Raw genomic sequence first — 20,931 nt, 5'->3', positions numbered from 1 at the left:
GAAAAAAATAAGGGGGTTAGCAATAAGTAGGGGAGATTTAGACTAGATTACATTAGTGATTTAGCATAAACCACAGAGCTAGCATTAGTATTATGACTCTGTTGCACTACCAGTAAGTACCATGGCAAAGATTTTAAGAAGTGCTTAGTAATTTCAGGTGCCTCAATTTCTGGTACACAGCCTGAGACATTTTAAGAGTTCTGAATTTTTCTAAGAGAGTTGCGTGCCCAAATCAATTGAAGTTCAATAGGGATTAGGCACAGACATCTAATTTGCTTAGGCCCCTCTGAAAATGTCAATCACAGACTAATAGGGAGACAAGGTGGGTGAAGTAGTACCTTTTATTGACCCAAGCTTGAAAGCTTGTCTTTTTCACCAACAGAAGTTGATCCAAGAGAACATATTACCTAACCCACCTTGTCTCTCTAATATGCTGGGACTAGCATGTTCTACAGAAACATTGCATAAAGTAACAGACTAAGATCTTCTAGGCAGGGACAGCATCCTTCTGAATTTCTGTGCAGTGCCTAGTTCAATGGGTTCCTAATTCTGACTGGTGCCTTTGAGTGCTAAAGAAATATACAATAAATGTTTAGTTCTGGCTCACGTTCTTCCAATGCTCTCCTGCCTGGTCTTTCAGAAGCCCTTTTGACTTTTTCCTGCTACTCCTTTAGAGTGGAGTTGTTGGGACTTATTCTCACTTAGAAGAAAAAGACTGACAGGTTGGTAATCCTTTGATTACTGAACTCAACAGCTATCTAAATATGAACATATATTTAAAAGCAGTGTTTCAAGAAAGCCTATGATGTCAATTAAAATAGTTTAAACATTATCAAAGAGTTATAAATAGCAAAGGAAAAGATATTTAAGAATTAGTGACAACAAGCAAATGTAATATGTTTGAGGTGGCAGCTTATTCTAGTGGATACACTTCCTGACTGGAATTATAATATTATAGTTATAATTATAACAATAGTTATGCACTGGATCAGGTTAGCTAGGGAGGTTGTGGAATCCTTGTTGGAGGTTTTTAAGAACAAGTTAGACAACCACTTCTCAGGGATGGTCTATGTATGCTTGGTCCTGCCTTAGTATGAGGGGACGGACTAGATGACATGTGGCATCTTCCACCCTACAATTCAATGATTCTGTTATTATAACAATGACGGATACTAGAGACAAGAAAGTACAATGAAGGAATCCAGGAAGAAAAAGTGTGTTTTTTTGCAAAGAGCGTAAGAAACTGTTGTTTCTAGATATATTATGCAATATGCAATAATATATCAGGTATTTTAGAGTAGCAGCCGTGTTAGTCTGTATCCGCAAAAAGAAGAACAGGAGTACTTGTGGCACCTTCGAGACTAACAAATTTATTAGAGCATAAGCCCACGAAAAAGTGCATCCGAAGAAGTGGGCTGTAGTCCACGAAAGCTTATGCTCTAATAAATTTGTTAGTCTCGAAGGTGCCACAAGTACTCCTGTTCTTCTTTTTTCAGGTATTTTAGTAATTGTCTACAAATTATGTGACAATGAGATGAGAATCTCCCACAAAAGCAAGTTGGTAACAATGACTCTGCTCCCATCCTGATTTTGCATGAGGTTATGGTTCTCTTTTCAACATATAGTTGGCTTCACTTTGTTTTAACTCCAAACACGTTGATAGCGTTGCACAGACAGAATATCATCACCCAGTGTACGTAATAGATACATATCAACCATATTTTTTCAGTGTTATACAAAAGCTATTACTTGTAGTTTTTTTTATGATGAGTTTTTTGTACATTCCATTAATTATTCACCCTCCCATACAAATTATTTTGTTTTCTACAGGTTATGTGAATATAAACTATAAAAATGCACTCTAGTTATTTTAGTTATCACTTACCCTGTAATAATGATCTCAGGGTAGCTCTGAGTGACCAAACCCCAGTTGCCTCCACTGATAGGCCATTCCTAGAAGGTTAATAATAACAGATTGAAATAAATGACACTTTACACTGGCATTATCAAGTAAGTATATGCACACTATACCATACCTTTTTACTGTAACCTTGACGTTTCTGTCGAGCCCCAACTGAATAAAGTGCAGGAATGAGGTCCACAGGACAATCAGCAAAATATTCACAACAGGTAACAGGAGATTCATGTATATTCAAAGGATAGGGATTCTCAAATATAGGATACCTTTATTGGAGGAAAGGGAAACATTGTTAATCCAACAAAAGAAAAGTGATCAATTTAATCCAGAATATAAATGAAGAACTGAAGCCTGTCAATTTACTTAAAAAATATTTGTATAACTTTACTATCTGCCAAATAAGTTACAGAAATAGTGCAGATTGGATTGTCCGCTTCTTAGGGCAGGAACCATGCCTTCTTGTCTGTCTGAAAAGTATTTAGCACACTCTGGGTAACATTATGCATAAACCACAAATAATAAATGTGCCTACAGTGCAAAACAATTAAATGCAGCTACTGCACTCTGCAAAGGTTGCTCGCTCAGCTGATGAAGATGCTTACAAGGATAGTAAATATCTTTTCATGTAAGTTTTTAAAATTGTCACTGTAGAGACGACTACTTAATGGTTCTGTAGCAGCAGAAATGAAAAAGTAAGTTACTGAGCTCTAGTTCTTGTGCTCTGCAGATAAAAGTTGATTTCTGACTCTTGGGTCTATGCTTCCAGGAGGAAGGTATGAAGTCTCAACTCTCCTTTTTTAAAATCTTGTTCTCTTTTCAGTCAGGTATCTTAGACTGCCTCACTCACCCTCCACTCTTCATTACCTAGCAGGCTTTGCCCAATTTCGCTAAATAAATAGACACACAAAAATCAATTCCCCTAAATAAAGAAAGTTATTTCTATGTGTGGACTAAGGATGCTGACTTTAAGATTGGGGTTGCCAGGGAACCTGGTGGGTCTGGTCAGCGCTGCAGATCGGGCCATTAAAAGTCTGGTTGGTGGTGCAGCAGGACTAAGGCAGGCTCCTTGCCTGCCATGGCTCTGCATGGCTCCTGGAAACTGTGGCATGTCCCCCTTCCGGCTCCTAGCGTAGGGGCAGCCAGGGGGCTCTGTGCGCTGCCCTCATCCCAAGCGCCGGCTTTGCAGCTCCCATTGGCCAGGAACTCATTGGCCCACCTCCCGTGCCCCAACCCCCAGCCCCAGCCCATATCTCCCTCCTGCCCGCTGAACCCCTCAGTCCCAGCCTGGGGCACTCTCCTACATCCCAAACCCCTCACCCCCACCCCAGAGTCTGGAGCCCCAACCGGAGCCCTCAATCCCTTTCCCCTCACAACCCAACCCCTCAGCCCCAGACCAGAGCCCCGTCCCACACCCCAAACCCCTCATTTCCGGCCCCACCCTGGAACCTGCACCCCTAGCATAGACCTGTATCCCCTCCCACACTTCAAATCCCTGCCTCAGTCCAGAGCCCCCTCCCATACTCCGAATCCCTTGAGGGCAGGGGACTGGACTCGATGACCTCTCTAGGTCCCTTCCAGTCCTAGAATCTAAGAATCTAAGACTCTGGTTTGCTAGACATTATACAAAAACAGAACAAAAAGGCAATCCTTGTACAAAGAGTTTACAATCTTAGCAAAATACTATGATGCTCTGCACCTAGCAGCCAGTAGTCTGCTAGCATTAAAGAACTTTCTCCTGATGGGCTTAGCATGAATGAAATCACTAGAAGTTCTCTCTTATTAGCTGGAAGCCAATAAACTTGGCAGAAATAGAACAATATGGTACTCAATTATAAACGTATGCCATGTTACACCTACCTGCCAGAGAGTAGGCCATACTCAGAAGTTGTGTGATTATAAAAATATGGAAGTAGAAATTTTTTAAATCAAATCTAGTCCTTAAAACCAAAATGTAGAACAGAAAATTAGATGCTCTTTAAAAAGGATTTGCTTGTCAAGAGTCCATTTGGGAGTTTTAGTAAGGCAATAATCTCAAACATAGTTCCAGTAAGTCTCATTAAAAATTATTTTCATTTGCAAGTGGAGCTTTGATAGGTGACATCAAATGGATACACAGCGGCCTGCCATTAAGTTGACACTCCATATACCCTCCAATACACCCTAGATTCTTACCCATTTTGTGCAAGGTCTATAAGTACTAAATCCTTTTCTAGAAGAACCACCACAGCATATGGTTCCTGAAAATCTAAAAACAGACAAAAAGAAAGGTTACATATTAGTCATTTTAGTTCTCCTAACATATAGGCTCAGCAGTCCACATTGCAGGAGATTGCATACCACACACTCTACTAGCCATAAGCAGTAACACCATTAGAGCATGCACAGGTATTCACAAATCTGTTATGTTCAAAATTGAGGTTGTAGACCTCATCCACCTATCTTCATTTCCTCTCCCTCTCAATTAAATCCATTTCAAAAGACTGAGAAGTGGGAAGGAAGGTGTTTTGATCTGCAAAAGTAATATTTTCAGTTACTAACAATAACCTTATTTCCCCTCACAGAATTGCTTCTGCAGATCTTCACTGTGTGAGATTAGGAAACAGTAAATGACCTAATTTACAAAAGGAACTGAAGGACTCTCCACCTGAAAGGAGCACCAGTGTGGTACCAAAATCTGGAGAATTAAAAAGCAATTCCAGAATTTTAACTTGGAGTAGGCCAGACATTCTGAGCCACAAATGCCAGCAAACTAGAATTTCTGTGGAGAGCAAGTGAACCACAATGTTGGAGACATGAGCAGTGTGTAATACTTGTTTGGACAGATCTTGTTCTTTCTGGATGGTCAACTGCACCTCTATCCTTTCAGCCTTTGGCAAAAAGTTTAAAGGGAAGACTGGGTGAGCAAGATGCAAGTCCCACCACCAAGACATTGAACATACTCATCTGCTACAAGTATGTAGCTAGTACAAAAAGTACTCTTAACAGAACCTTGCTGTGTCTCAATGTCCACCATTGGGACCTCTGAGGTACACCTATACTCAAATTTATGACAGAGTTCACAGTAGTTCAGTATTAGCCTACCACAATTCCAAACCCGCATCCAGTAAGAACTATAAATAAAAATAGCTGTTAGTAATTAATCAACTAGCAAACAACAAGATGAGGAAAATAGAAATGAACCAGCAAGTTCAGTGGTTGCTCTAGCTAATGGAAAAAGAGGCACTACAGAAGGATGTGTGACTGGGGTCTTTTGTAACCATGGTTTAGAACATTTAGATCTATGGATGTCAGACATATACACTAAAAGTTTTACTGCTTTGAATAACTCTGGGTCTTGAGACATGACAGGTGACTTCCTAGAGTGGGGATATGCACAAACTTTTCTCCCTTATGAAATTTCATTTCTTTTTCCAATTGCAAGCCCTGGAACATGTACAAAAATAATGTAATGCTTTCATTTAAAACATTAGTTTGAATATATTGCTGATATGATTCAACAACTCATTTTTACAGTGATCTCTATTCTGAGCATGTGATGTAATATCTAACATTTCAACACTGAAAATTTACACATTACATGTATTGACATACTATTCTAATGATCTACAAAAGGTATTTCTTCAATAGGTACACTTCTAATAGACAATACACTTCTAATAGGCATTTCTAATAGACAATAAAGAGGTGTATTCTAATGGCCCGAGCACAGAACATAGTACCAGAAACCAATTTCTAATCCCAGATGAAACATTGTGCTTTCTCTGTCCATTTGGGTAAACTACTTAATCTCTGGTGGAGGTTTCCTGCCAGTAAAACATGGATAACTTACTTACTAACCTTACAGGAATGTTACAATAATTAGTAAATATTTACACAATCACTGTAGATTAAAAGACTTGGGTAAGTGCTAATCATTATTAATATTATTTATAACTGTCTTTGCATTGTAATGCATACAGATGTATTTTATAAATGCTTGTATGCATGCACATTTAATAAATTGTACTATTTTTTAAAAGGAGAAAAACCACATGTAATTACTAATTCTTTTCCAGAACATTATAATTGATGTTGGGGTTTATTATGAAACCTATTTCACCTTTAAAAGAATGCTGAAACAAAACTTGACAGACAATAGCTAGAACAGATGTGATTGTTCCAGTCCTGTCCCTCACAGAGATATAATAGTGGGGCAGAAGCAGTAAGGAGTATTCTGGCAGAGTAAAGCTACAAAGAGAATGGGTAAAAGTATAATCTTTACAGAACCTACCATTAGGGTACGGAGTTTCACAGAGGGTTAGAAAATCAACAATAGAATAATCCATTTCTAGCACAGCAGTGCTTTTCCCATGCATGACTGTTAAACAGGGTCTTCTTCCTACAGTATCATATGACAAGCCTCCCGACAGAATGATAAAAGGCTCCCTGGAAATAAAACAGGCATTTATGACAATGAAAGGTTCTGAAAAGGAAAGAGTGATCAGTTTTCCCATTGCCCCATAATATGAGTTCAAGAGGACACAACTAATGGTAGATACATTTAGTGTAACTGGAAATAGCTATCCACACAGTGTGTACTCGGTCTGTAGCTTGGACTATTGATGGAGGTCAGAGTTAAGTGCTACAACCTGAGCAACTGAAGGGGAATGGATTGTCAGATGTCGGAGACTAACATTTTTTTTGGTTTTGTTAACACCACATAACTTAATTTCCTGACACAGGCTTGGGAGAAGAGTTCTCTGCAAAAGACATTGTCTATGTCCTCTCAGTTAATGGCAGAGCCAGTTTAGATGCGCTGTCAAACATCTAGTTGCATGGACATCCCACATCAGAGCTATCAGAGATGGGTTGAAATAGTACTATGATGTTTACTGCTTAAGTCTCCTTATTGTGCAATCTGGAGTATGAACTATTTTGTGCTTACAAAGCTCTGTGGTCATAATAGCTTGAGCCCTTTGAAGTAGCAGGATATCTCCTCCTTTATAACTGCCCTGCCTGATAAACTTCACAGATGTCCCTTTCTTTCCAGTTAACAGAAAACCTTTATCCAATGTACCCCTAAATCTCTACAAACACTCACCTATTCTGAGTGCTTTATCTCTTCTGCCCTGTAGCACATCACATAAAGCTCGAAGATAGTATATGGATTTGGGTTAGGAATCAGAGAGAAAGTTGCACGTTGAATCTTATTAGCACTTACAGAGTAGTTCAGGACCCTGATCCAACAGTTATGCAGGGAGCCCCTGATTTGCTAGAACCAGCACTGCTTGGGGCGAGGGGGGGGGGGGGCTAAGAATACTTGTACTCCAGTTTTTTTAACTTACCAGCAAAGACAAGACTTGATATTCTTAATATTTCCTCATAAGAACGGTCATACTGGGTCAGACCAAAGGTCCATCTAACCCAGTATCCTGTCTTCTGACAATGCCAGGTGCCCCAGAGGGAATGAACAGAACAGGTAATCATCAAGTGATCCATCCCGTTGCCCATTCCCAGCTTCTGGCAAACAGACTAGGGACACCAGCCCTGCCCATGCTGGCTAATAGCCCTTGATGGACCTATCTTCCATGAACTTATCTAGTTCTTTTTTGAACCCTATTAAAATTAAAAATAGAAAAACACAAACACAGCAACTTCCCCCGCCCTCTCTTTTTAAGTCAACTTTAGGAAAAAGGAAGTGTTGTAATACTGAGGGGCTCATAAACCTACCCCAATTGTAAGCCTAATTGTGGGAAAGCTAATAAACATTTATAAAATGTTCCAATCACCTATAACAACAGATGTTTATAGGTACCAATGAGATACAAAGACTGAATTAATCCAAACAAAATATATACTAATATAACTCAAGAATGGTGTTAAAATGATGTTTGGTAAACAAGACAAGTGTGGGACCGGATATCAATTAACCAAAATTGGTGTGTTGGAAATTAGGCTTAATTGGTGGACAAAATAATGAGCAAATGAGCTATTCCACCCATCATTTCTTTTTGGGGTCCTTAAAGACTTTGGGGGAGAAAAATCTAACCAACTGTTAGCTGAGAGATGAGTGAACCAAAACAGGCAAGCTTCACCATCAAGGCTGCATAACACACCCTCTCCTGGGACCCCAGAATCCACTGTGGCAGTTAGCCCTTTGTTGTCCTAATCTTGAGAGAAGTCCAGATGAAACCAAAAGTCAGAGAAAGGAATCCAGAGGACACTGCCACCTTCACTGGCTCTGGCTAAATCCCAAACATCACCTGGGATGTAAGACTGATTCCTGTACCATCCCGCCCCCTTCCCTACTGTGTCATTTTCCTTCCCTACCTTATTTCTTCTCTTTCCTATCTCTTTGCATTTGTCTTCTGTTTAGTAAGAGTCTGGCTTAGCTAGTAAAGACTGTATATTTTGCAACACTGCTGTGAACCTGTGACCAAAGCAGCAATTCAAGACAGTGCCCTAAAACAGCCAAATGCAGGTACCAGTTTGCCAGGACTTGCAGTGGCTGATCAGAATGTGTGCTGGGCCTGTGTTTCTCCAGCAGTGAGGCTGCAACTCACTCAATCAGCCACAGAGGTGGAAGCTCAATTTTTGTTGCTCTTTTCTTTCCCCTTTTGTGTAAGCTTCTCTTGTTTTGTTTTCTAGGAGTGGGATCAGACGTTAATAGTAGCAACAGCATCAGCCCCAGCCCATCTCAACTAACTTCTTACCCCAAAAGGTCAGTTATCAACATATTTAATACCATCCAAAAAACTTGTTAGAAAAGGTTCTTCCTTCCTCTACAGCTAAAAGGAATAATATTATGAAAATGAAAGCCTTGCTTCATATCTTACTCTTCAAAAGCTTTTCCTTCCCCCCCCCCGTATCTTTAATACATAATTAAAAACAATTTTTAACTATGTGTTTGCCATAGGACTAAGCAGGCTGAAGTCACTGTATTCCAATACCCAAAGCCTTTTATAACTGTTTAATGTTGTGCAGTGACAGTAACATTAACACCTTTAACTCTCTGGGCCAAGTTAGTCCCCCCAAATTAATAAACAACAATCAAATCTCAAACCAGATGATGTACTGCTGACCACCCACTGGTTAAAAAAAACATTTTTCTCCCTTCCGTATGGCATCATGTGTTGAACTGTGGAACTAAGTGCTTTAAGTTTCCCTTCTTCCTAAGTATCATATATGGGGCTCTATGAAAGGCAGGACACTGTACCTGAAATACTAATAGATCTAATGTGGTATGGTGATGTTGCTAGCTTATATTCACAAAGTATTTCAAAGTACAGCAATATAACTTAATAAGAAGGAATAAATACTTGTTTTTCTCTTACATTCTGTAGAATGGCAATAGAACAGAATATTGTCCAACCATTCATAATTAAATGACACTAACACATTGTTAGGTATGCTAATCCATAAAAATACTGGCAACACCAATACTGGCAACACCACTACTGTAATTTCAATTTCAATAATTGCTTCATTATAACAATTACATAGGTGATTAAAAATCCATTTGGTTGTTCTTTGTTATTTACATCTTTAAAATAATACAGTTAATTTTTAACACAAATATGCAAAGTGGTCTTGAATTATAGAAATATAAGGTAAACCCATTTCTCTAATTGTGATTTTTTTTTATTTGAAGTGACAATTCAAAAATCACACTTTTTTAAAACTTACCATGAACATCTAAGTTAACTATAGTGTAAAAGATGAACAAAATATTTTATATTTCTCAATTTGTTTTCTTGGTGTATTTGACAGTATAATGTTTAGCCAAGTTTCAATGTTTTACTTGTTTGGGCTTTTCACACAGCTACAGGAGAAAATATTTTGAAGATAAAGTATGATTATAAAATACAAAAATGGCAGCAAGATTTAAGTGGAAGTATATACCAAAAACTACTTGTAGGCTATTTCTTAAGTGGACATTTTAAAATTTTGAGTTGACAGTGTCCCTTTAAATAAAGGCCCACAACAAAAACTTGAGTATTGTAAAAACACTCAATAACTAAATAAATCTACTAATGCTCTCTTCAAGTTGCCGATTCCGCCTTTTATGATTGTTTGATTAATTATAATAAAAATTAATAGCTTTTTGAAACAGAGGCAGCTCACCTGATCTAATTCTAGCCATAAATCAGTTTTATACTTATCTGGAGATGGTGTGACTATCACGTAAATTAAATTCCTACTGCTTAATTAACTTCTTTATATGATTGAACAAGGCAAAGACAAATTAGTTCTGCTTCATGGAAACATTTACTCTTCCCGTTGGGAAAGCAGATTATGGACTTTCCATTGAATTACTGGAAAGTGTTTTTTCACCTATATTACAATATTTTATATTTTTACACACACACACACACACACACACACACACACACACACACACAGTCTTTTCAAAGCAAATATGCATAAGTTTACATTTCATTCAATAAAATTGCAAGAGTGAAACAGTTGAATATGTCTAGGATATGGGATACTTTTTCTTTCTTATTCAACCATCATCAAAATCAGCAATAATTTTAACACTAGATACAATAAATTCCTTTGAAAAAATGAATCCCAATAGATTGTCAACACTTTCTTGAAGGAAGGCAGATTGATGGCTTCTCTTACTTCAATATGGCCACTGCTCAAGAAGCCATAGCTTGGCATGGGCTTGGAGCCACAAAGAGAAAGGCACTGCAACATGCAACTTTTAGACACTTTGAAAAATCATTGAAATCCAAAAACCCTGGGTTAGGTGCCTAGGCGCCACACACAATGCATAAGTAGAGATAGGCATCTGAAAATGGGATCCACAAAAACCAACAAGCCAGGTGGGATGCTGCATAGGTCAGTCAAAAGGAGATGCTGAGGAGAGGAGTGTGTCTTAAATCCTGTGCCTCTCCCAGAGTTAGATACTTAAGTGAGAGCTGAAGGGAGGCACCTATCTTTGTTTGGGATCCACAGGCAGGAACCTTCTCTCTTGCAGGCAGACACCTATCCCGTTCTTGCAACAGCTTAGAGGTCTGCCTCCCTTCACACAAAACTACCAGGGTGGGATAGATGACAGAAGTGGCCTCCTTTATAACCTTTAGCCCAGTGATTAGAGTACACACCCAGGATATGGAAGACCCCAGTTCAACTCCTCCCTCTGCCTGATGAGGAAAAAGGATTTAAATAGGGGTTTCTCACCTCTCAAGTGAGTGCCCAAACCACTGAACTATGGAATATTCTGATATGGGTCTCTCTCAGTCTCTCCTGCTGAAGCCATTCCATTTTGTATTAAACAATTACATATTAATTGGGCTAGAGACAGAGAGAGGATGCCTCTATAGTCCAGCTCTGAGCATGCCTAACGGATCAGGCCACACAGGTGAGACACATGTTACCCTGCCTATCTTAACCTATTTTGAGGATCGCACTGTGTCTTAGGCATGAGATAGTGTCTGGACATCTGCCTGAGCCAGCAGTGTACAGGCCCAGAGGCAGAAACCATTACAGCAATAACTACGGCCCTACCAAATTCAGGGTCCATTTTGGTCAATTTCACTGTCATAGGATTTTTTAAATTGTAAATTTCATGATTTCAGCTATTTAAATCTGAAATTTCACGGAGTGTAACTGTAGGGATCCTGACTCAAAAAGGAGTTGTAAGGTGGTCACAAGGTTATTGTAGGGGGAGTTGCAGTTCTACTACTCTTACTTCTGCACTGCTGCAGCCACCGGCGCTGTCTTCAGAGCTGGGCAGCTGGAGAGCAGCGGCTGCTGGCCTTGGACCCAGCTCTGACGGCAGAGCCGCTGCCAGCAGCGGCACAGAAGTAAGGATGGCATGGTATGGTATTGCCACCCTTATTTCCATGCTCCTGCCTCCAGAGCTGGACCCTCAGTCAGCAGCCGCTACTCTCCAGCCACCCAGCTCTGAAGGCAGAAGCGCAGGGGTAAGGGTGGCATGGTATGATATTGCCACCCTTACTTCTGCACCGATGGTGGGGGGGAAGCACTGCCTTCAGAGCTGAGTGCCTGGCCAATGCTCTCCAGCCACCCAGCTCTGAAGGCAGTGCAGAAGTAAGGGTGGTAATACCACAACCCACCTAAAATAATCTTGTGACCCCTTCTCTGCAACTTCCTTTTGGATCAGGACTCCCAAAGTGAGAAACGCTGGTCTCCTCCGTGAAATCTTTATAGTATAGGGTAAAAGCACACAAGAGACCAGATTTCATGGTCCGTGATGCATTTAGGGCTCCTCCTAACCCTATTGGTGCCCAAACTCATTCAGCATCATCTATTGCTAAGGCTGTGAATTTGGTAGGGCCTTAGCAATAGGAGATGCTGAATGAGTTTGGGCACCAATAAGGTTAGGAGGAGCTAAGTGGGGGTTTTGTGGATCCACAAAATTTAGGCACCTAAATCCCTTGATAAATCTGGCCCACTGACTAGCCTACTACCACCCTGTAAACCCAATCTTCCATTTTTTGGTTAAGATTATTAAAAACATTGTAGCAAAATATCTCTCACATTAGATACTACAGTGATAAGCTCAGTACAAAAACCTATCTAGAATAGAATATAAAGTAGCTGTCTCAGAGCTCTGTAACCATGGTCAATGTTTGTACCAACCTGGGTCTGGGACAGAGAGAATGCAATAGTTGTATTGGTAACACTCTTCTTGGTGATGGAGCTGATATCATTAAATCTATCAGCTGATCATGAGATGATTTTGACTAGTTTGTGGATCAACATGATTAAACCCTTTCCTTATACGTAATGTATTCTCAGAAGGCAGTGCTGACAAACTCTTCCTCTCTGATAGTGTGTGTGTGGAGTTTTGTAGGGTTTCATTTTGTCTCCTGTCTTGTTCAACATTTATATGGGGCCATTGGGACAGTTAGTAAGGAGACATGGCTGCAGTGTTTTCACTATGCTGATGACATTCAGCTTTATGCCTAGATTTCATATGACCTGGCCAAAATAGTTAATAGGCGCACACTGCGTCTGGACGAAATTGGTAAAGATAAGAGCTAGATGAGTGATGCTTAATACAGGCAGGACTGATCTGATGTTATGTTTTATTCTAAATAGGTTCTTTTGCCATGCTCATTCTCATAGAAACTAGACATCCAATAGCACTCATTTAGTAATATGACTAACATCTCACATGTGATTCGTTCTGTTTCTCGTCCTCTCTCTGGAGCAGAACTTAACATGTTATCACTTTACAAGCCCTGAAATGCTCACTGGCTGAGGGCCAACTGTAATACACGTCTGGCCTGACACACTCACTACCCCAACACACTGTTGTCATAACATGTATATAAAAGGTGTCTGGTAAGGTATCATATGTAAAAAACAGTTATTACAGTTCCGTAACTGTTGTTCTTTGATATGTGTTGTACATGTTTCTTTCACACTTTGTGTGCGCAACCTACGGAATCAGAAATTTTTCCCGCAGTAGTACCAGTTGGGGCTCCTTGAGCGCCCTGTATTATTGCACATCACTTTGTCCCAATATAAAAGGACCCAGCTGCCCCAGAATGTACTCTGCTCCTTCTTGCTGGACAACTCTACTGCAGAGAAGTAGGAGCAGGGGTCATGGAATGGACACACATGCAACACATCTGGAAGAACAACAGTTACAGCAGGTCAGTAACTGCTTTTTCTTCTTTGAGTGATTGCACATGCCCACTCTGCTCTTGGTGACTCAAAAGCCATAAAGCAAGTGGAGGATCGGAGTCTGTGTGTACACAGACTGGAATACAACTCACCCAAATTTAGCATCGTTTCTATGAGTGATGGCATAATGGGATGCGAATGTGTGGACTGCAAACCAAGCTGCCACTCTACAAACATCTGGATAAGGACTTTCGCAAGAAACGCCGCCGAGGCTGCTTGTGATCTTGTCAGATGTGCAGATACTTTGCTTGATGAGAAAATGCCAGCCAGTTCATAACATACACAAACAAACACAGGATGCTATCCACAATGAAATTCTCTGTGAAAAATGTGGGAGAACTTTTATTCCTGTCTGCGATGGACATCAATAGTTGAGCTGACACATGAAATTGTTTAGTCCTGTGTATGTAGGACGCCAAAGCCCTTCTTTCCTTGTTCATCTCTGTTGAAGTGCTGTGTCAGGTAAACTGTAGGTAAGTAAAAGGACTGCTTAATACAAAACTAGATACCATTTGAGAGAGAATTCTTGGATTATGGTGCAGATATACTTTGTCCTTAAAAGGAAATTGTATAAGGAGGTTCAGATATCAAAGCACGCAGCTCAACCACGCTGCAGGCTGAAGTGATGACTACCAAAAAAGCCACTTTAATTGATAGATCTAGCAAGGAGCACGTTGCTTAAGGCTCAGACGGAGGCCCCATAAGCTTTGGCAAAACTAAGTTGAAGTCCCAGGGAGGACCAGGTTATCGAATCTGTAGATACAGTATAACATTTCCAGGCTTTTCAGAAATCTGATTGACATACCGCTAGAAAAAATAAAATGGTTGTCCATGTGGGGTTACAAAGATGATATTGCTGCCAAGTGGACCTTGATAGAACTATTTTGCCCAATTTCAATGTTTTAGGTACAATAGATAGTCCAGACTATGCTGGATTGAGGACTGTATTGGCGAAACCCTGAACTGACAAGAGCAAACGGAGAATCACTTACACTTGGCAATGTAAGTAGCCCTGGTGGAGGACTTTCTATTTTTTTTTTAGCAAAAAATCTCAAACTTGCTCCGAGCAAGACTCCTCTCTAGAATTTAGCCATGAAGCCTCCAGGTTGTTAAATGAAGTGCCTGCATGTTCAGGTGGAGCAGCCAACCGTGATTCTGCAAAATTAGCTCTGAGTCCAAAGGAAGCGATATTGGAGGCTCCAACAGATCCAGGATAGTGGAAAACCAGTGCTGCCGGGGCTACTAGTATAACTTGGGCACTGTCCTGTTTGATCTTTAGCAACACTCTGTGAAAGAGTAGAATTGGAGGGAAAAGCGTAGCAGAGCTTGTTCGACCAGGATAGTACGAAAGCATCTGTGATGGAATATGGACTACGACCCTGTAGGGAACAAAACAAAACTGATGTCATTTTCTATTGGTTTTGTTGTGAATAGATCTCTCTGGGGATTCCCCCACTTTTGGAAAATGCATCTGGCTATATCTGGGTGTAGATCCCACTTATGGTGACTTGTAAATGATCTGCCTAGGTGGTCTGCAAGCTCATTTTGCTCCCATAGAATGTAAGAGGCTTCAAGATTGATTGAACTGGCAATGCAGAAGTCCCACAGGTGAGCTGCCTCTTGACAAAACAGGGAAGGGCTCCTCTCTGCCAGTTGAAATATAACATTGCTCTCATAGACCACAGCAGCAAACAGATTTTCCCTTTGATCTGAGATAGGAAAGCCTGACAGGCTAAACAGATAGCCTTTGGCTTCCTGACACTGATGTGTACAGACAGGTCCTGGGAGAACCATAAATCCAGGAGATATGAGTCCATCAACAATGTCAGTGAAGGCTGAGGGCAGACAAAGGGAATGCCTGCACTTACACTGATCAGGTCTGTCGACCAATCTAGAGAAGTCAGAATGTGAGAGGGCACGTACAGCACATAGTTCAGAAGGTGACGACTTTGCAAATAAATGGAGGCCAGTCAACTTTGAAGAATCCTGAGATGGAATCTGGCATGCTGGGCTATGTATATGCACAAGGCCATATTCCCCAGGAGCATCATACAGGCTTTTGCTGTTGTGACAGGGTGAGCAAGCTGAGATCTGCAACAAGAGATTGAATTGTTTGGAACCATGCCTCTGGAAGAAAAGTTCCAGCACGAATAGAGTACAGTACTGCTCCTATAAACTCTATCCTCTGACCTGGACAAAGGGTAGATTTTTCTAAATTGACCAGCAGACTCAGAGCCTTCACAGTTGACTGAATGAGAGACACACCGGATAGTGCCTGAGCCCTGGACCAATATCTTACTAGCCAGACATCCAGGTAAGGATAGATTTGTACTCTTAGTCTCCTCAGAAAGGCAGTTACTACTACCCTATATTTTGTGAAAAACCAAGTAGCTGCTGACAGGCCAAGAGGCAGCATGGTGAACTGGTAATGAGACTGTTTCACTATAAATCTGAGACACTTGTGACCTTGATAAATCACCACATGAAAGTAGGTTATTTTTTAAATCAAGGGCTGCATACCAGTTTATAGGATCCAGGGATGCAATAACAGAAGCCAGAGTGACCATGCAAACAAACTGTATTTTTTCAACATCTGTTGAGTTGGTGCAGGTCTAAAATTAGTCTGAGACCTCCCTTTCCTTTCTGGATTAGGAAATAATGGGAATAAAACTCCTTCCCTCTGACATGCTGGGGAACCTCCTCTGTGGTTCTCACAGAAAGGAGAGATTGCATCTCCTGGAGGAGGAACTCCTCTTGAGAGTGTTCCTTAAAGAGGTATGGGGATGACCCTTCAAAGGCCAAGTCTAGAATTGTTTGTTTGACCTTGTGCAGAAGCCCTGAAGTCTGCACCTAAAAGCTCCTGTGCATGGAAACTAAAGAAGACACAGTTATAGCAGCCAAGTCCAAGTTCTCATTACGAACTTCCCTCATCAGCTAAAGAGGAGAACCCTGATTTCGCGACCTCCAGCAACATGTCCTTAAATTTTAACATGGCATCCCAAATGTGAAAATCATAACTCCCAAAAGAGCTTGTTGGATGGTAATTCTGAGTTGCACAACCACAGCAGAATAAACTTTTCTACAAAATAAATCAAGTATTTTAGCATCTTGTGACTTGGGGGTTGCCGTCTGCTGACCCTGTCATTCTCTTTCCTGGGGAAACTGCCTCATCATGAGAGGACAATGATAAAGCCAGCACAGGTTGAAGGTGTCCCTCTTCTGTTAGCTGCTGAGCATGCTCCTCCTGAACCACCTCTTCCTGCTCACCACCAGTCCCAGTACTGGACTCAGAAACAGGTGGTCCCTGGTCGGTAGACTCTCCATGCCTCTCCAAGGACACAGAGCAGGAACCGCTCATGTAGGACCTGGAAACTGGTGGAATTACCATGGGTTCGAAAACGGCCACTGGATGGGGCTGGGCCCTAATGACTCCCTGGCCAAATGCCTGATCCCATTCCAGCTGGAGAATTTCAAGGCAACCCAGGGTAGTAATGCATCGGTTGGGAGTAGTGTGACAGGCTCCAAGACTAGGAAACATAAGATCCTATCTCAGATTCAGAGGAGAACAAAATCACCATCTGCTGACCCAGGGGGAGCTCGCTCCTCACAGTGCCAGAGACCAGTGCTGAGTCAGTGAAGAACCAACATTGCTCTGTCTGTACCATTGAAGGGTAAACCAGCGTGAAGTCTGAGGCACCGAAGGACATCGAGGTACCGAGTACTGCACTGACGATACTGGTAATGGGTGTACTCTGTCTGCCGGTACTGGGAGTATTGTATCATGCACTGTTGGGGATACCGGTACCAATAAGCTCAGCAGAAGTCTCACCACCACAAACTCCTCCAGCATGATGGTCTTGGGTTGCTGAAGTACCACAAAACATAGAAGGTGCCACTTTGGGTGCCTGCCTCGATGCCGGCATGAATAGTGCTAGTTTTTGTAGTTCTCTTTCTGAGAAGAGAAGTGTTTGGATTTTGGCTGCACTCTACTCAACCACATGCTTAGTAAATGTAGGTGTCAGTGATCCTCCTCTCAGAGTCTCTAGAGACCTTATGTCTCTTTTTAGACAGTGAAGAGGACAAGTCATGCCAGGTCTCAGATTGCATAGAAAATGTACTCCTAACTGAAGCCAAAGTGCTCAGTGCCGGGTCACAATGGCTAGGCTCCGACGGAGGTCTCAAGACTGTCTCCAGGAGCAAACCCTTCAGCCTGGATTCTCAGTCTTTTTTAATCCTTGGGTTAAAGTCTTTGCAAATTTGGCAATGATAAACAAATCTGAGTTTCGCCCAAACACTTCAAGCAGCTTGAGTGTGGGTTGCTCATGGGCATTGACCTAGAATGAGAGAGACAGGGCTTGAAGACTTGTCACCGAGGTATTCAGTACCGAAAAATGGAAACGCCAGATCTGGGGACTGAAAAAGAAAGTAAGTGCTATAGATAGAATTAGCTAAGTACTAGATAACTATTTACAAGAAATTTATAATGAGTACACAGAGTACTTGCTAAGGCAAGCCAAGCAATTCTAATGATCATCACAAGCGGTAAGAAGGAACTGAGGAGGCTGGAAAAGCTTTCAACAGAGCTTACACCTTTGACAGTGGGTCTGCCCTCAGTGTCACATTTCTTTTGATATGTTGAGACCACCATCTTATTTCCCAGAATTATCATGAATCAAGTCTTAGTATATCCTTAGACAATGAAGATTGTTTATAAATAAGGAAAAGAATATGTTTAAGGACAGGTGAAAACCTGTCTGGTTATTATGAATAACCAGCCAGTTTATAGATGGGCAAAGTAAGCAATCATAACTAAATCCTATAGAATTGAAAAAACAATTGAAATCAGTTACTTAGAACAGTGCTTCTCAAAGTCAGGCCACCACTTGTTCAGGGAAAGCCCCTGGCGGCCTGGGCCGGTTTGTTTACCTGCCGCGTCTGCAGGTTTGGCCGATCGCGGCTCCCACTGGCCACAGTTCGTCACTCCAGGCCAATGGGGGCTGCGGGAAGGGCGGCCTGTTCAATATCTTCATCAATGATTTAGATAATGGCATAGAGAATACATTTATGAAGTTTACAGATACCACCAAGCTGGGAGGGGTTGTAAGTGCTTTGGAGGACAGCATTAAAATTCAAAATGATCTGGACGAACTGGAGAAATGGTCTGAAGTAAATAGGATGAAATTCAATAAGGACAAATGCAAAGGACTCCACTGAGGAAAGAACAATCAGTTGCACACATACAAAATAGGAAATGACTGCACAGGAAGGAGTACCGCAGAAAGCGATCTGGGGGATCACAAGCTAAATAAGCGTCAGTGTGACACCATTGCAAAAAAAAAAAAAAAAAAAAAAAAAAAAAAAAAAAAAAAAAGCAAACATCATTCTGGGATGTATTAGCAGGAGTGTTGTAAGCAAGACACGAGAAGCAATTCTTCTGCTCTACTCCAGGCTGATTAGGCCTGGACTGGAGTATTGTGCCCAGTTCTGGGCATCACATTTCAGGAAAGATGTGGACAAATTGGAAAAAGTCCAGAGAAGAGCAACAGAAATAACTAAATTTCTAGAAAACATGACCTATGAAGGAAGATTGAAAAATTTTATTGCTAAAATTATTTAACTGGAGAACAGAGGACGGAGGGGACATAGTTTTCAGGTACATAAAAGGTTGTTACAAGGAGGAGGGAGAAAAATTGTCCTATGAGGATAGGACGAGAAGTATCAAGCTTAACGTGCAGCAAGAGTGGTTTAGGCTGGACATGAGGAAAAACTTCCTAACCGTCAGGGTGGTTAAGCACTGGAATAAATTGTCTAGAGATGGTATGGAATCTCCATCATTGGAGATTTTTAAGATCAGGTTAGACAAACACCTGTCAGAGATGGTCTAGGTCAGTGATTCTCAACCAGAGGTTTGGGGCCTCCTGGGGGGTCGCAAGCAGGTTTCAGGCAGTCCTCCAGGCATGGCCGGTATTAGACTCGCTATGGCCCAGGGAAGAAAGCTGAAGCCCCACTGTGCAGGACTGTAGCCTGGGACCCAGAGCCTGACCACCTGGGGCTCATGTTGAAGCCTGAGCACCTTAGCTTTGTGAGGCCCCCTGCAATATGGGGCCCCAGGCAATTGCCCTGCTTGCTATCCCCTAACGCTGGCCCTGGCTTTCATATGCAGTTGGGGCCCAGCTGGGCTGTAGTTTTTATAGCATGTTTGGGTGGGGCCTCAGAAAGAAAAAGGTTGAGAACCGCTGGTCTAGGTAATACTTAGTCCTGCCATAAGTGCAGGGGACTGGACTAGATGACCTCTTGAGGTCCCTGCCAGTCCTACAGTTATAGGATTCCTGCATTCCTTTTTGGAGTATCCTGCATAAAGAACCATCTCCCTATTCTCCCTCCCACATAATCAGATCTTTTCCTACATGGTTTGTTTTCTTGAGGGAAGGATTACACTTGTACCAAACTGACATGTTATACAATAAGGAGGTGTTCTGGTCTAGATAAAAGTTTTTTTGGTTTGTCTGTCTCTTGACGTAAGCCTTAGAGATACATTCTGTTTGTTATAGCAATTCAACTGCTATTAAATAGTTTGTACAAAGCACAAATTTCAATACCCAATACATCTTTTAAACATAGCACAAAAGAACACAGTATGAAGTTAAAGCGAGTTAAAGTTTAAAATGCAGCTTTTCTGAATTTGTAGAACACTCTTAGGGGTAATAAACACGGTTTTATGGCTAAGGAGGGGTTTTCTTCCTGACAGTTGCTTGTCCCCAGGGTGACAGAAAGCAGAAGCCTCCTGGAATTCTTCTGGTTATAATTAAACAAACAAATATATGTATGTGAGGTACTTTTTTCCAAGCATCATAGGTATGATAGTAATGATAAATATACCTTAACCTTCTGTAAAGGCAAGTTTAATAACCTAAGATTTAAAAAGTTATAATAATTCTATTAATATTTTTACATTATAGTGAGAGCTCTCCCTTACATTGGACTCTCAGGTACTACTAGAAGATTAGGTAGCACCAGTCACCATATTAATTCTGCAGCATCATACCTGCAGAGGGCAAGAGTGTGACCACTCCTTTTGGATAGGGACCCTTCTACTGTCATCCATAATTTAATCTTGAAGTGACAAAACTAATGCAATATGCTCTATGTAAAGCTACACCTTAAAGCCATTCAGAAACTGAAGCTGGTGCAAAATGTGGCAGTTGCTTGGTAAGTGGAGTATCTCACTGTAAGCTTGTGTAGCTGGCACAACAGGGAGGTTCTGAGTTTGTGTATGAGCCTGACAACTTCTGCTATGCATATGAACATTTACCTGTGTTAGACTATCTCTATACTACAGACCTTACAGCAACACAACCGCACTGCTG

At 41.2% G+C, this 20,931-nt stretch overlaps 1 protein-coding gene across 10 annotated transcripts in view; it reads right to left on the bottom strand.

The window, feature by feature from the left end:
• STXBP5 (syntaxin binding protein 5) overlaps positions 1 to 20,931 on the bottom strand; it is a 176,005-nt gene that overhangs the window by 55,169 nt on the left and 99,905 nt on the right. For all 10 annotated transcript variants that reach the window (XM_005280427.5, XM_042848227.2, XM_005280429.5 and 7 more), the window contains 4 exons: positions 6,189 to 6,343; positions 4,091 to 4,163; positions 2,037 to 2,184; positions 1,886 to 1,953 (listed from right to left, as the gene is read on the bottom strand). In XM_005280427.5, the coding sequence (XP_005280484.2) occupies positions 1,886 to 1,953; positions 2,037 to 2,184; positions 4,091 to 4,163; positions 6,189 to 6,343 (444 nt within the window). The remainder of the gene's footprint in view (positions 1 to 1,885; positions 1,954 to 2,036; positions 2,185 to 4,090; positions 4,164 to 6,188; positions 6,344 to 20,931) is intronic.

Source organism: Chrysemys picta, chromosome 3 (genome assembly GCF_011386835.1).
Source record: "Chrysemys picta bellii isolate R12L10 chromosome 3, ASM1138683v2, whole genome shotgun sequence".
Classification (NCBI taxonomy): domain Eukaryota; kingdom Metazoa; phylum Chordata; order Testudines; family Emydidae; genus Chrysemys; species Chrysemys picta.
This window is presented reverse-complemented; position numbering and strand designations above follow the sequence as displayed.